The sequence below is a fragment of the Hemitrygon akajei genome, chromosome 7 (genome assembly GCF_048418815.1).
Source record: "Hemitrygon akajei chromosome 7, sHemAka1.3, whole genome shotgun sequence".
Taxonomy (NCBI): Eukaryota; Metazoa; Chordata; class Chondrichthyes; order Myliobatiformes; family Dasyatidae; genus Hemitrygon; species Hemitrygon akajei.
Genome location: NC_133130.1, coordinates 14,343,889 through 14,359,628, shown reverse-complemented (window position 1 = coordinate 14,359,628; position 15,740 = coordinate 14,343,889). Strand labels below are relative to the sequence as shown.

Here is a 15,740-nt window from a genome sequence, read left to right as displayed (position 1 = left end):
TTTCTCCCTCAAGTTCCTCTTGAACATTTCACCTTTCACCCTCAGCCAATACCCCATTTCAGTCTTACCCAGGCCAAGGGGAGAAAAGCCTGCATGCATTCACTATCTCTATACTTCAGCCAGAGGTGGAGTCCCTCACTGAGTTCAAAGCGGACTGGCAACTCCTGATGCCAAACTGCCGTTCCATGGGATTCATCAGCCGTGTGGAGAGGGGGAGTCTGCTGCTCTCCATATCATCCTGCCTGGGTCTGGATCCTGGCTTCATATCACATAGACAGCTGGGACACAACATCCATGGCCAATCCAGACCAATGGAGGTCCTCACAGATATCTAATTACAGGCTCATTAGTAAACAACTTCTAACCTGACTCTCCACATTTCCTGACAGATACCGTGGGTTTGTATCACATCACTGAGTTTGAAAGCAGAAAAAGATCCTTAAATAGGGCTTTCCTTTGTGGATTCCACAGCTTAAATGAGCCACTTCAAGTGCACTTTATTTATGAATGGATGTGAACAGAGCTGAAGAGCCCACTAAATCAACATACTTGGGAAAAGAGCTAAGTTGTTGGTTCAGCTTGACCTCAATGCTGAACCGATTCCAGACCCAACAGACTCACTCCCAAAGACGCAACAACTCATTTCCTCAGTATTATCTATCTACATACAAAGTCAGGAATTGAAACGGTGAGCAGGGTGGGACTAACATTCTGAGCTGTGTATATGTCAATGAAAGGAGTATTATAGGAAAGGCAGATGAGCTTAAGCTATGGATCAGCACAAAGAATTATGACACTGTCACCATGAGTGAGACTTGGTTGCAGGAGGATGCGGGACTGGCAGCTCAATATTCTGGGGTTCTGTAGGATTGAATGTGAAAAGGCTATGGGCCGGGTGCAAGTTGATGGGACAAAGCAGAGTAATAGTTTGGAATGGACTAGATGGGCCAAAGGGCCTGCTGCTGTCCTGTATTGTTCTATAGCTCTATGACTCTGTTGCGCAATTTGTCTTCTTCTGCACATGGATTGTTTGTCAGTCTTAGTTTAAGTGTAGTTTTTCATAAACTCCATAGTATTGCTTTATTTTCCTGTAAATGCCTGCAAGAAAATGAATCTCAGGGTAGTATATGGTGACATATACACACCTGGGATAATAAATTTACTTTGGCTTTGCAATAGATAGCAAATCTGAGGTTTGATTCAGTCTACTAGTCTTTTGAATATCCTTTTCAGAAGACCTCTGTGAATGCCTTCTACAGCTTTTCTTGAGTTATGGACAGCAATGAATAACATTTCTTTTGTCCTTTTCAAAAGGCATCATAGAGTACAAGACCCTAAGATATGGGAGCAGAATAAAGCCATTCAACCCATCGAGTCTGCTCCATCTTTCCATCATGGTTGATTTCTTATCCCTCTCAAACCCATTCTCCTGCCTTCTCCCTTAAACATTTAATTCCTCAACTATCAACTTCTACTTTAAATGTACCCAATGACTTGGCCTCAACAGCAGTCCATGGCAATGAATTCCACAGATTCACCACCCTTCTGGCTAAATAATTCTTCCTCATCTTTCTTCTAGAGGGAAGTCCTTCTATTCTGAGGCTGTACTCTCTGGTCCTGGAGTCCCCCACTTGCTGGCTGCCGCTTACGCACGGGAGGGAGGAACTGGGGGGGGGGGGGGACTTTGGGTTCTGACCATTTAACTGTCGTTCATTCTTTGCTGCATTCCTGTTTTCATGGATGGTTGAAATGAAGAAAAGCATCTCAGGATGTATAATGTTTACATTTATCTGACATTAAATGTACCTTTGAAACCTTCGATAACAATATGTACTTTGATAATAAATTTACTTTGAACTTTTGATGTATTGCAATGTATCGCTACCACAAAACAACACATTTCATGACATATGCCAGTGATTTTGAGGAAATGTCCCCTCTACATCCACTATCCACACCTTTCAATATTCAATAGGCTTCAGTGAGATTCTTCTAAACTCCACTGAGTACAGACTTAGAACCATCAAATGCTCCTTGTACATTAACCCTTTAATTCCTGGAATCATTCTCGTGAATATCCTCTGGATCCTAGCCAATGCCAGCACATCTTTCCCTGGAAGTACAAGGAGTGTAATGGAATACTGCACTAAAATAAAGGGCTGCTCATCAACATATTGGGTGGTGTAGCAGAGCTGAAGGGTGGAATGCCCTATTCCTACTGTCATTTTTTATTGCTTTTGTTTCTCATGGGTCAGCAAGCCCCAAGAAGGGCAGAACCAGAGAAGTTATTGAAAGTGATAAAATGGGGTGTGTGTAGGAATGACACTCACTAATTTCTATAGATATACCATGGAGAGTAATCTGACTGGTTGCATCACTATCCGGTATGGAAGGGCCACTACACAGGATTGAGAAAAAGGGCAGAAGTTTGCAAAGTTAACCAGCTTCATCATGGGCACCAACGTCCACAGCATCGAGGGCACCTTCAAAAGGTGACATCCGTCATTAAGGACTCCCATCATCCAGGACATGCCTACTCTCAAGGAGGTGGTACAGGAGCCTAAAGACACACACTCAACATTTCACGAATAGTTTCTGGGGATCCTTGGTGGACAGCACAGAGGTCTGTGATGTGCGACTCTATCGCCAAGTATGGTCAGTGCTGATGCTGAAGCAAGTGACTCCCCTATAACAGTCGACACAAGAAAGATTGCAGATACATAGAATATAGAGGGGTTTCTGTACAGTATGGACCCTTCAACCTATTAGTCTAACCATTATAAATCATGATCAATCTAACCCTTCCCTCCTAAATGGCCCACAACCCTCAATTTTTCTTTCATCCATGTACCTATCTAAGAGCCTTGTAAATGTCCCGATTGTATCAGACTCTACCACCACCCCTGAAAACCACCATTCCCTGTGTAAAAAATCCTGCCTCTCACATATTCCTTAAACTTTGTCCCACTCATCTGAAGCAGATTTCGTTCTGGTACTGAAAAAGTCTTGGAAAAAGTCCACTCTGTCTATGGCTCTCATCATCTTATACCGCTCCATCAAGTCACCTCTCATCATCCTTCTCTCCAAAGAGAAAAAGCCTAGCTCACTCAATACTCACACTTTGAGTATTGTGTTCAGTTCTAGTCACTTCATTAAAGGAAGGAAGTGGAATCTTTAAAGAGGGTGCAGAGGAGGTTTACCAGGATGCTTTCTGGACTAGAGAGCACATCTTATGAGGGTAGATTGAGTGAGGGTTAGAATGATCTATGAGAAGCTCAAAAGGTCGGCACACCATTGCGGGCCAAAGGGCCTGTACTATGCTATAATGTTCTGTGTTCTAAAGGATGGTCTTTGAGGCTGCCTGCTGATTATAATCTTGTTTAACCACTGAGTGTTAATGCAATGCTGTTGTCCATGTGTGCCAGCAACATTCTGCTGACTAATATTTATTGGTGACAAGCCCAGAATCAGTGTCACCCTTTGGAAATCTTTTGGCACTGGTTGCATACACAGAAATAAATAACACAAGGAGTCTCCAGCGTCTCAGTCCATCCGAGAGTCTTCATTTGTCAAGCCCATTTAAACACAAGCTGAAGTTTTCAATCAACAGATCAGGCGAAACCCAGCCAATTATACAGAAATCTTAACACTTCAGAAAAATAAGTAACTCTCTAAGATTTATTTTCAAAACTGCAACAGCTAGGTCTAATAAAAATAAACAACCACAGAGATAAGACAAGAAATAATTGAGTGGCTTTGTGCATGTCAGCATGCACATTTCAGCAACAGCTTCTTCACCTCCGGCAACACATTTCTGAATGGACAAGCAACCCATGGACACTAACTCATTGTTTTTTTCTCCACTCTCTTTCTGCACTTCTTACTTATTTTTAACATGTATATCTTAATGTAATTTAAAGATTTAAAAATTATTACTTTTTCCACTTTTTGTACAGTTTGCTGGGGGTTTTTGCACCTTTGTTGTATGTCTGTCATGTTGGGTGTGGAATTTCACTAATTCGATAGTGTTTCTTGTATTCACTGTGAATGCCTGCAAGAAAATCTCAGGGTTGCATATGGTGACGCACGTGTACATTTTGGGCAGTGGGATGGAGATGCGTCTCTACCAAAGGAGGTGTAAGGTGCTCCTTCCCTCCGCTAGCCTGCAGGTCACCATTGGGTAAGGTGTAGTACCTGCTTAGCCTCCTCTGATCAGGGCGCAGGTGGTGGATGGTCGTATGATCAGCTGATGCATATCACAAGTACTGGTTATTCGACCACTGACAGCAGGCAGACAATCTCTGAACAGTATTGATAATGGCTGGGGTCACCCGTCTGGTAAAGACACTGCCCAGTAGAAGGCAATGCCAAACCACTTTTGTAGAAAAACTTGCCAAAAGCAATCATGGTCATGGGACCATGATACCCACATTATACGACATGGCACATAATGATGACGAGAGAGTGCCTGTGGTATGTTGAATGCTGTATAAACAATATAGTCTTTGGGGTAACTGCAAGTCTGTGTTTTTACTGTAGAGATCGTTGCTGGCTGCCGCTTACGTGCAGGAGGGAGATGAGCTGGTGGGGTTCTAACATTTAACTGTCGTTCATTCTTTGCAACATTCCTGTTTTCATGGATGTTTACAAAGAAAAGCATTTCAAGATGTATATTGTATACATTTATCTGACATTAAATGTACCTTTGAAACCCTTGATGACAATATGTACTTTGATAATAAATTTACTTTGAACTTCTGATGTACTGCAATATATCACTACCACAGAACAACACATTCCATGACATATGCCAGTGATTTTCAGTCTCATTCTGCACCTTACTCTCCCTCCACCTTCTTGTTTTGACTTTTGCCTGCTTCCTCTCCAGTCCTGACAACGGTTCTCAGACCAACTCTTTATTACTCTCCGCAAATGCTGCCTGTCCTGCTGAGTTCCTCCAGCATCTTGTGTGTGTTAATGATTACATTATTCAGCTTGTGACCCAGAAGCCCAAACCAATACACTGATGAAATTCCAACATTCCATTGCGGACTGAATTTGGTTTACACAGTCTGGAAGCTGCCAGTGGGTTGTAAAATTCATCTGGTTCTATGAGCTCCTCCGGGGAAAGAAATCTGACATTCTTACACAATTGGCCTGCCTTATAAGTGACCCAGGTCACACACCGATGTGATTAATATGTCACTGCCTCCCTGTTACAGAAGGAAAGGATGGTGAGTGGTAGTAACGGGTGGATTGTGCTAATGTGGTAAGATGGGAGCTGCAGACAAAGCCTCAAAATGGAGAAATGGAATACAGCAGTGATAACACCCGAATTTCAGGAACTTCATTAATTATAGTGTGCACCCACTTTTGTAATACAAAACTGGATTTACTGTTGGACCTGTGGATAATCATGTTATTGTTATCAAGACCTAGTCTGTTCCTTAATTGGCAGACTCAATGCTGAATGTTTCCAGGAATGAAAGGGTTAACGTATGAGGAGTTGGCTCTGGACCTGTATTCACTCGATTTTAGAAGAATGTGGCGGGGGGGTGGGGAGAGATATCCCATTGAACCCTATCGAACATTGAAAAGCCTAGAGTGGGTATCAAGGGGATATTTCCTAGATTGAAGGAGTCTAAGATCAGAGGGCACAGCCTCAGAACAGAGGGACATCCACTTAGAACAGAGCTGAGCAGGAATTTCTTCAGCCAAAGAGTGGTGAATCTGTGACATTTTTTGCCACAGGCAGTTGTGAAGACCGAATCATTGGGCATCTTTAAGGCAGAAGTTGATAGATTCTTGACTATAACCATATAACAATTACAGCACAGAAACAGGCCATCTTGGCCCTTCTAGTCCATGCCGAACGCTTACTCTCACCTAATCCCACTGACCCGCACTCAGCCCATAAAACTCCATTCCTTTCCTGTCCATATACCTATCCAATTTTGCTTTAAATGACAATACTGAACCTGCCTCTACCACTTCTACTGGAAGCTCATTCCACACAGCTACCACTCTCTCAGTAAAGAAATTCCCCCTCATGTTACCCTTAAAATTTGCCCCCCAAGTCTCAACTCATGTCCTCTTGTTTGAATCTCCCCTACTCTCAATGGAAAAAGCCTATCCACGTCAACTCTATCTAGAGCATGTCAGACTAGTCAGAACATGAAGAGATATGGGGAAAAGGCAGGAGAATGGGGTTGAGAGGGAAAATGAATCAGCCATGATGAAATGGCAGAGCAGATTCGATGGGCCAAAGATCTGCTGGCATTGGAGAGGCTCCAGAGAATGGCGACAAGAATGAATCTGAGAAGGAAAAGGTTAATGTATGAGGAGTGTGTGATGGCTCTGGGCCGGAGCTTGCTGGAGCTTAGAAAAACAAGAAGGGGATCTCATTGAAGCCTATCGAATATTGAAAGGCCACAATAGAGTGGATGTGGAGAGGTGGCAGAGTCTAGAACCAGAGGACACAACCTCAGAATATTGGGACATCCATTTACAACAGAGATGAGCAGGAATTTCTTTAGCCAGAGGTTGGAGAATCTGTGGAATTCATTGTAACAGATGGCTGCAGAGGCCAAGGCATTGACTATATTAAAAGTGGAGGTTGATAGGTTCTTGATTAGTAAGGACATCAAAGGTTATGGGGAGAAGGCAGGAGAATGGGCTTGAGAGGGATAATAAATCAGCCATGATGGAATGGTAGAACAAACTTGATGGGCCAAGTGGCCTAATTCTACTCCTATCTCTTAGGCCTCTCACATCCATGTACTTATCCAAACTTCTTTCGAGTGTTGCAATCATACTTGCATCCACCACTTCTACTGGTAGCTCATTCCACACTCTCACCTTCCTGAGTGAAGAAAATCCCCTCAGGCTCCCATTAAACATTTCATCTTTCATCCTTAACACATGACTTCTAGTTCTAGTCTCAACCAACCTCAGAAGAAAGCCTGCTTGCACTTACCCCATCTATATCTCTCATCATTTTGTATACCTCTATCAAAACTCCCCTCCAGGGAATAAAGCCCTAACATATTCAAACTTTCCCTATAACTTAAATCTTAACAATGTCCTTGTAAATTCCATGAAAATTTCTCACCACCCAATATCACTACATCAGTCAGGGCACAGGCAACACATATTGGTCTTGCCCTTAGTGATGACATTTTGGGAAGCAACAATAACCAGGCTCTTCATCATGGACAGCCAACTCAGCATGAAAAGTTCAGCATAATGTCATGAAGCAAAGGGCATGGACTGTGCTCTCCTGTTCTATGTTCTATGATTTGGAGAATCAGTGAAAAAATAATGTTAAACTCATTTTCAATAATCTTAAAATTAATAAATTTAACCAATCATAGATCTTTAAGCCTAATTTTTAATGTTAATGCGGAAGTTGATTTGTTGTCTAAAGGAATAGGAAGCCAATTGAAATGTTTTGTAATGTCCAGGGATGAGAAAATAGTCTGGCAATAATTTTGTAAACCCAGGAGATTCTGCAGATGCTGGAAATCCAGAGCAACACATATAAAATGCCGGTCAGGCGGCATCTATGGATATGAATAAACAGTTGACCTTTCAGAGATGATCCTTCTTCAGGACTGGAAAGGAAGGGGGAAGACACCAGAATAAAAAGCAACACACACAAAATGCTGGTGGAACGCAGCAGGCCAGGCAGCATCTATAAGAAGAGGTATAGTCGACGTTTCGGGCCAAGACCCTTCTGTCCTGACAAAGGATCTCGGCCCGAAACATCGACTGTACTTCTTCCTATAGATGCTGCCTGGCCTGCTGCGTTCCACCAGCATTTTGTGTGTGTTGCTTGAATTTCCAACATCTGCAGATTTCCTCGCGTTTGCGAGAATAAAAAGGAGGTTGGGTGGGGGGCCTGGGAGGAAGATAGCTAGAAGGCGATAGATGAAACCAGGTAGGTGGAAAGGTAAAGAGCTGGAGAGGAAAGTGGACCATAGGAGAAAGGAAAAAAGAGATGAGATAAGAGGGGGGCTAGAGTGGAGAACTGAAGAGGGGAGAGTAATGGAAAAAATATGACAGAAAAGAGAAATCGATGTTCATGCCATCAGGTTGAAAGTGTTGCTCCTCCACCCTGTGTGTCTTTAATTCTCATAATGACATGCAAAAATGAAATATGCTTCCCATTACCTCTTTCTCTGCAGCAGGTGTGGTGGCATTAATTGGTGCATACAGTAACATATATCCTGAGGCTCCGCTGGCTGGTTCCCATCTGACGTTCATCGTGGTTGGAGTAATGGCATAAGTATTCATGTTCCTGACAGAAGGGATGGGGACTGCCAAAAGAAAATCATCGAAAATTATAATCAAACAACAGATCTGTAAACAACTACTTTCAGTTTTCTGGTCAACAAAGTGAAGGGTTGAGAGGGTTAATAAATCACCCATGATAGAATGATAGAGCAGATATGATGGGCTGAATGGCCTAATTATGCTCCTATATCTTATGGTCTTCAGTTACAATAAATATATTTAAAAAAATATAATCTCTCCGGAATAAACTGAAGAGACGCCATGAGTCACCCAACAGGTACAAGGAGTGATACTGGTCTGTTGATCCATGAACTCACAGTCACGATAAAGAATGTTGCCAGGCCTAGTGGGGCTGAGCGAAAGGGAGAGGTTGGTCAGATCAGGACCTTTTTTCCCCCCTTGAAACACAGGAGAATGAGGGACAACCTTAGCAAAGAATTTTAAATTAGCACAGGCTTAGATAAGGTGGAGGGTAACATGCACAAAAAATGTCTAGGTCCGAAATATGGACTGTTTATTCATTCTATAGATGCTGCCCAACTTCCTGACCCAACCCTCCCCACCAGCATCGTGTGTGTGTAACTCTGGGTTTCAAACATCTGCAGAATCTCCTGTGCTTAAGGTGGATGGTGACAGTTTTTCTTTCTTCGAGGGAATGAAGTCTAAAACTTGAACACATAGGTTTAGGGGGAGAGCAGAAAGATTTAAAAGGAGCTGGAGGCCAAGTGTGGGTCAGAGCCTGAGGCCACAGACAGCCTGTCCTGGGGTGGAGGACCAAGTATGCATGTAGGTGGGTGGCGGGGGGAGGAACAGGGGGCTTCTTTTGCTCTTATTATTGAGTCACTAGTTGTGTTCCGTGTTGTTCTGCTGAGCATTGTAGGCATGCAACAGTTAATTTCCCTCACAGCACATCCTCAGGTTGTTCTGGCTGTACTTTATGGTATGTTACATATGAAAAATAAATTACAATCAATGAATGAAATGTGAAGCAATCTTTTTTTCCTTTTTTGTTTGAAAAAGCAGATGGTGGTGTTGGGGGGGGTGGGGGGGGGGGGTACATGGACCAAATTGCCAGAGGAAGTGGTTGAGCTAGCTGTCTTTATATTGTTGCAGGACAGGCCCTTCTGGCCAAACAAGCTGCACCACCCAGCGACCCACCGATTTAACTCTTGCCTAATCACGGGAGTTTGAGGAGATCTTGTATGCCACCAAAGACACACACAAATTTCTACAGATGTACCATGCAAAACATTCAAACTGGCTGCATCACCATCTGGTATTGGGGGTGGGGGCACTGCGCAGGATCGAATCAAGCTGCAGAGAGAGGGAAACTTAGTCAGCTCCATCAGGGGCACTAGCCCACATAGTATCCAGGACATCTTCAAGGAGCAATGCTTCAAAAAGCTGGCATCCATCATTAAGGACCCCCATCACCCACGTCATGCCTTGTTTTCATTGCTGCCATGAGGGAGGAGATACAGGAGCCTGAAGCCACACACTTAATTCTGGAACAGCTACTTCCCCTCTGCCATCTGATTTCTGAATGGACATTGAACCCATGAACACCACTACACTACATTTTTTATTTTTAATCTTTGCACTACTTATTTAACTATTTAATATATACATACATATACCTATTGTAATTCCATTTTTTTCTCTATTATTATGTATTGCATTGTACAGCTGCCACAAAATTAATAAGTTTCACAACATATGCTGGTGATATTAAACCTAATTCTGATTCTTATTCTGACCAGAATCAGAACTGGTCACAATGACCAATTAACCTAACAACCACTGCATCTTTGGGCTGTGGGAGCAGACCGAGGCACCCGGAGGAAACCCACATTCACACGGGAAGGAATGTACAAATTTGTACAGAGGATGCTGGAATTGAACTCTGAACCCTAGCACTCTGAGCTGTAACAGCATCGTGCCAACCGCTACACTGTCGTGGTGCCCCCAATCGTTGAAGAAGCACTCGTTATGTGGACAAGAGGGGTTGAGGGTGCTGTGGGTCAGACGTGATTAAATGGGTCGGCTCTCTGGGAACACAGTCAGTATGGAGAAGTAGGGCCGAAGGGCCTGTTTCTGTGCTGTATGACTATGTTTCTGTACAAGAAAGAAGAGAGTAGGTGACTCACGAGTGGTTTCCACCCCTTCCAGTGGTTCGCTGATTTCACCCTCCAGCAGTCCGTACACTCTAACCACATACTCCGTGTTAGGTTGCAGGTTCGTCAGCACCGCAGTCCTTGTTCTCCCACTTACAAGAACCTGCAACAGCACGTCGGCACAATTATAGTATCAAGATTCATGGCTGAAGATAGTTTATTGCCATTCTTCGGTGCACGAGAGTAAAGGAGAACGAAGTGATTGTTACTCCCGATCTGATTGAGCACAAATCACAACCAGCATAAATAACAATAAACACTTAGCAAACACACAAGATTAGCTTATATACTGTACATCGACTTGTCCACAACGTTATCACTAGGAGGTCTGGAGGACTGTTCATGTCCATGTGTGCATGGGGGTGGTTGGGACGGAGGAAAGGGGCTTGTTTTGCTGTTGTTATCAGGTGACACTTTTCACTGTATGCTTCCATGTTTATGTGATAAATGAACCTGAATGGGAGTCTGAAACTAAACCAGACACTGGAGCGTAGTGCACAGCCCTGGTCGCCACATAAATCAAGATGAGGTTGCACTGGTGAGGTTGCAGAGAAGGTTCACCACAAGGCTGCATACAGCAGGACATTACAGTTATAAAGAGACACTGGACAGGCTGAGCTTGTTTTACCCGGAGTGGAGTAGGTTCTGAGGAAAAGAAGGGTGCGTAGTAGAAGGTGCGAAATGGGAGCTTTTGAGGGAATCCAAGAGAGATTTTCTTCACATAGGTGGTGGTTCAAAATTCAAGATTCAGACTGATTATTGTCAGTCTTCAGTACACAAGAGTAAAAGAGAACAAAAGTTCTTTTGTGGGTCCAATGCAGCAAAAAAAAGCACACAATAAAAAACATAATAAATATAAAAGCAATCCTATAAAACACAATCTACAAGCGAATGTTGAACGTGGCCACATCTAAATAAGATTAACAGACACAAAATACTGGAAGAACTCAACAGGTTAGACAGCATGTATGGAAGGAAATAAAGAGTTGACGTCTCAGGCGGAGACCCTTCACCAGCGCTGGAAAGGAAAGGGGAAGATGCTAGAATATAAAAGGCAGGGGGAGGGGAAGGAGAACAAGCTAGAAAGTGATAGGTGAAGCCAGCTAAGTGGAGGTGGAGGAATCTGATAGGAGAGGAGAGCGGGCGATCGGAGAAAGGGAAGGGGGAGGGGACCCAGGGGGAGATGATAGGAAGGTTGCTTAACAGATGTACTGTAGAAATAATAGTCCTAAAGGAACTGAATAATGCATAGACAGGGTATAATTCATCCTCCTCCCACCCCACCGCCACTCAAAACACTTTTACCAGTAGAATGTAGATAGCCAATACACCTCTTCAACAGAGTGTGCAGCTTGTTAAGAAACCATTTGAATGACTTCAATGAAATTTGAGACAAATGTCTGGTGTATCCATTACCAATGACCTAATGTAAAATCAACCGCTGAAGATTCATTTATTTAATTAGCATTTCCAGAGGACCAGGGCATAAAACCAGGAGTGTAATGCTGAGGCTTTATGAGGTGTTCGTCGGACCGCATGTCATAGGTGCAATGAAAAACTTACTTGCCACAGCATCCCAGGCACGTAGCATCAGGTAAGCAGCATTTATGAGAAAAACAAATGCACAATTTTTTAAAAAGAAAAAACAAGTAGATAAAAAGGAAGTCGATTTTAGTGCAAAGTACTCAAAGTAATCAATAGTGTTTCTAAACTGTAATGATTTGGGTTTTACCAGTTGGTATACATGAGGTAGATTAGGAACCCTAGAGACCATCTTAACGTAAAAGAGGTCTGTTCTACTCTCTAATAAGAGAGGGGTAGAAACTGCCCTTGAACCTGGTGTACCTGCTTTCAGGATTTATTTTTAATCTTCTTAACAGTGAGTGCTATTGGCTTATTGTCACACGTAGATTGTGTTTGGTAGGTCTCAGGCAGCACACAGGGCTGATGGGACCTTAAGTTGTGACGGGGAGCCAAAACATCTGCAAAGGTGTGTAGACAGACTGAGTGGACATGAAGGACACCACAGTAGCACAACTCTTACAGATTGGGGCGTTGGAGTTCCCAGTTAAATTCCGGCACTGTCTATGAGGAGTCTGTATGTCTTCCCTGAGGCTTGCGTGGATTCTCCCCAGTAGCTCCGGTTTCCTCCCACAGTCCAAAAAACACACCGGGTAAGTTAATTGAAAATTGTTCAGTGATTAGTTTAGGGTTAAACTTGGGGCTGTCGGGGGTTACTGGGGCAGCGTGATTCAAAGGGCCGGAAAGGCCTACTCCACGTTGTATCACAAAAAAATAATCTGGGAGATAATCCACCTTGACGGATAAAAAGAAAAGCAGTGTATCGTGTGGGCCTAGTTACTTTACACAGAGCAGTGGGTATCTGGAACGTCCTGCCAGGAGTGGTGCTACAGCTAAGTATGAGAGAGGCTCATAAATATGCAGGGAATGTAAGGATAACCAACATAGTGTAGGCAGGAGGGTGTTTAATTGTTAATTAAATTAGTTTGGCACAGTTCGATGGGCCGAAGGGCCTGTTCTTATGCTATACTGTTCTACACACAGTGGCCAATTTATTAGCTATATCAGCACACTTATGCAAATATCTAATCAGCCAATCATGTGACAGCAATTCAATGGATAAAAGCATGCAGATGAGGTTCAGTTGTTGTTCAGACCAAATATTAGATCGCATCTCTTTCCCATTCTAAGTGATTTTGACCATTGACGGGGTGGTTCGAGTATCACAGAAACTGCTGATCTCCTGGGATTTTCACACTCAGAGTCAAAGTGGTGTGAAGAACAAAAAAAAATCCAGTGGATGGCAGTTCTGTATGTGAAAGTGCCTTGTTAATGAGAGAGCTCAGAGGAGACTGGCCAGACTGGTTCAAGCTGGCAGGAAGGTGACAGTAACTCAAATAACTACGTGTTACAACAGTGATGTGCAGAAGAACATCTCAACACATTGAACCTTGAAGTGGATGGGCTACAGCAGCAGAAGACCATGAACGTACACTCAGTGGCCACTTTGTTAGGTACAGGAGGTGTTTAATACAGTAACCACCAAGTGTAGTTCCATTATTATACTATAATGCAGGTTAAGATTTGGGAAGTTGATGGGCTATTTTAGACAGCGACTTGAATGTAGATCTGGAGTCACATACAAGCCTCCCAAAATAAAGACAGAAACACAGTTACATCTAGTAGGTCTTTTCTTTTCAACAACATGAAATCAGATTAAGTTTGCTTCGTACTTTGGTGGGATTCTTTAGATCAATGACACCCTGCCTCTAGTTACTTCTTAGGCAAGCTAATCATGATGCCAAGAAGCCCACACAATGGAGACAGAAGGAAGCCACTCACCTCTTCTGTCCTGCTTCCGCCCACAGGATGGTACTCCACTCTGTACCGATCCACGCTCGAGTCCGAGTGCTCCCACGTCACACGGAAGGAGTTATGGGTGGCCTCAGAGGTCACTAGGTTTCTTGGAGGATCCACTCCAGCTACAGCAACAAAGTCAAAGATCATCGTAAATTTATTATCCAAGTACTGATACATCACCACATATTACCCTGAGATTCACTTTCTTGCAGGCATCCACAGGAAATAAAGAAATACAACAGAATTTGGGAAAGACTATATATAAAGAAAAATTGACACACAACGTATCTGCCAAAGAAAACAAATTGTCCAAAAAAAAAATACTGATGATATGTAGAAGTTGTAGAGTCCTTGTAAGTGTGTCAGTAGGTTGTAGAGTCAGGGAGATGAGTGAAATTATCCATGCTGGATCAGGAGCCTGATGGATGAGGAATAATAACTGTTCCTGAACCTGATGGTGTGAGACCCAAGGCTCCTACACCTCCTGCCCAATGGTGGTAGTGAGAAGAGAGCAGGGCCTGGATGATGGAGGTCTTTGATGATGGATGCTGCTTCCTTGTGGCAGCAGCTCTCCCTGTTAATGTGCTCAGTGGTGAGGAGGGCTTTGCCTATCATGTACTGGGTCGTGTCCACCACACTCTGTAGACTTTACTCTGAGCACAGAGGAAGACACAGCTCAAGACGTATGAACTGACCACTCTGGAATGTCACTCTTGTTTCTATCTGCCTCTTGTTCTCCCACTCCCCCCCCCCCGATGAGGAATCATTCCAAGAATCATGGATGCTTGGAAAGTTTTTCCAAAGCGCTTCCCACACATTCAGTAGCATGCAAAAGCCTTATGCACATGTATCAAGGGTACCCAAGACTTTTGCACAGTACTGTAGTAATTTTATGTATTGCACTGGAGATAAAATAACAACACAAATTTCATGACATATATGATTCTAATCCGATTCCCTATTGTGGACTTAGAGTGGGAAGCGAGAGGGGTTGGAGCAGGACTTGGGAAGCACCAGAGGGACATTTTGTAATGAGCAATAAACCAATCGTTTGGAATCAAATGACCTTGGTTTGGTGTCTCAGGGCTCGGTGTTAAATTCCCTAGATACTTTTAAATGGATAATTTTGATCAAAATAATATTTAAGGGTTATGGCTACATAATAGGACAGATCTTTAAATATTTCTCACTTGACTTTTGCAGGTTATGTCTCAAAACCTCGTAATAGGTCATTCCAGACATCACATCAGGGGAAATTCTCAGTGCTCACCTCTAGCATTTTACAAACCACTTAACACAAATTCTCAGTCACCCTTGCATTATTTCTCATAGTCCTAGAAAACTACGGTACAGAAACAGGCCTTTTGGCCCGTTCAAACTGTGCTGGCCTATTTTCCAGCCTAGTCCCCTCAACCTACATCCAGACCATAACTCGCCATACCCCTCCCATCCATGTACTTATCCAAACTTCTCGTAAATGTTACAATTGCATCTACCATTTCTTTGGCAGCTCATACATTCCAAATTGTCACCACCTTCAGAGTGAATTAGTCCCCCCTCAGGTTCCCCTTGAACATTTCACCTTTCACCTTCAACCTACAACCTCTAGTTCTAGTCTTACCAACCAGAGGGGGAAAAAAATCTGTATCCATTCTCTATCTGTACACTTCATAATTTTTTGAGGGGAGCGGAGAGTCAATTAGTTTAAAATATTAAATTATGTTTAATTCATTGAGTACAAAGAGACCGCACTTAGAGTATTGTGTTCAATTCTGGTCACCTCATTACAGGAAGGATGTGGAAGCTATGGTGAGGGTGCAGAGGAGATTTACCAGGATGTTGCCTGGTTTGGAGACCAAGTCATATGAAGCAAGGTTAGCAGAGCTGGGA

The 15,740-nt window shown here is 43.1% G+C and overlaps 1 protein-coding gene across 3 annotated transcripts in view; it reads right to left on the bottom strand.

Moving 5' to 3' along the window:
• Positions 1-15,740, bottom strand: part of col12a1a (collagen, type XII, alpha 1a) — a 367,155-nt gene that overhangs the window by 233,015 nt on the left and 118,400 nt on the right. For all 3 annotated transcript variants that reach the window (XM_073050421.1, XM_073050420.1, XM_073050422.1), the window contains 3 exons: positions 13,833-13,972; positions 10,443-10,572; positions 8,173-8,318 (listed from right to left, as the gene is read on the bottom strand). In XM_073050421.1, the coding sequence (XP_072906522.1) occupies positions 8,173-8,318; positions 10,443-10,572; positions 13,833-13,972 (416 nt within the window). The remainder of the gene's footprint in view (positions 1-8,172; positions 8,319-10,442; positions 10,573-13,832; positions 13,973-15,740) is intronic.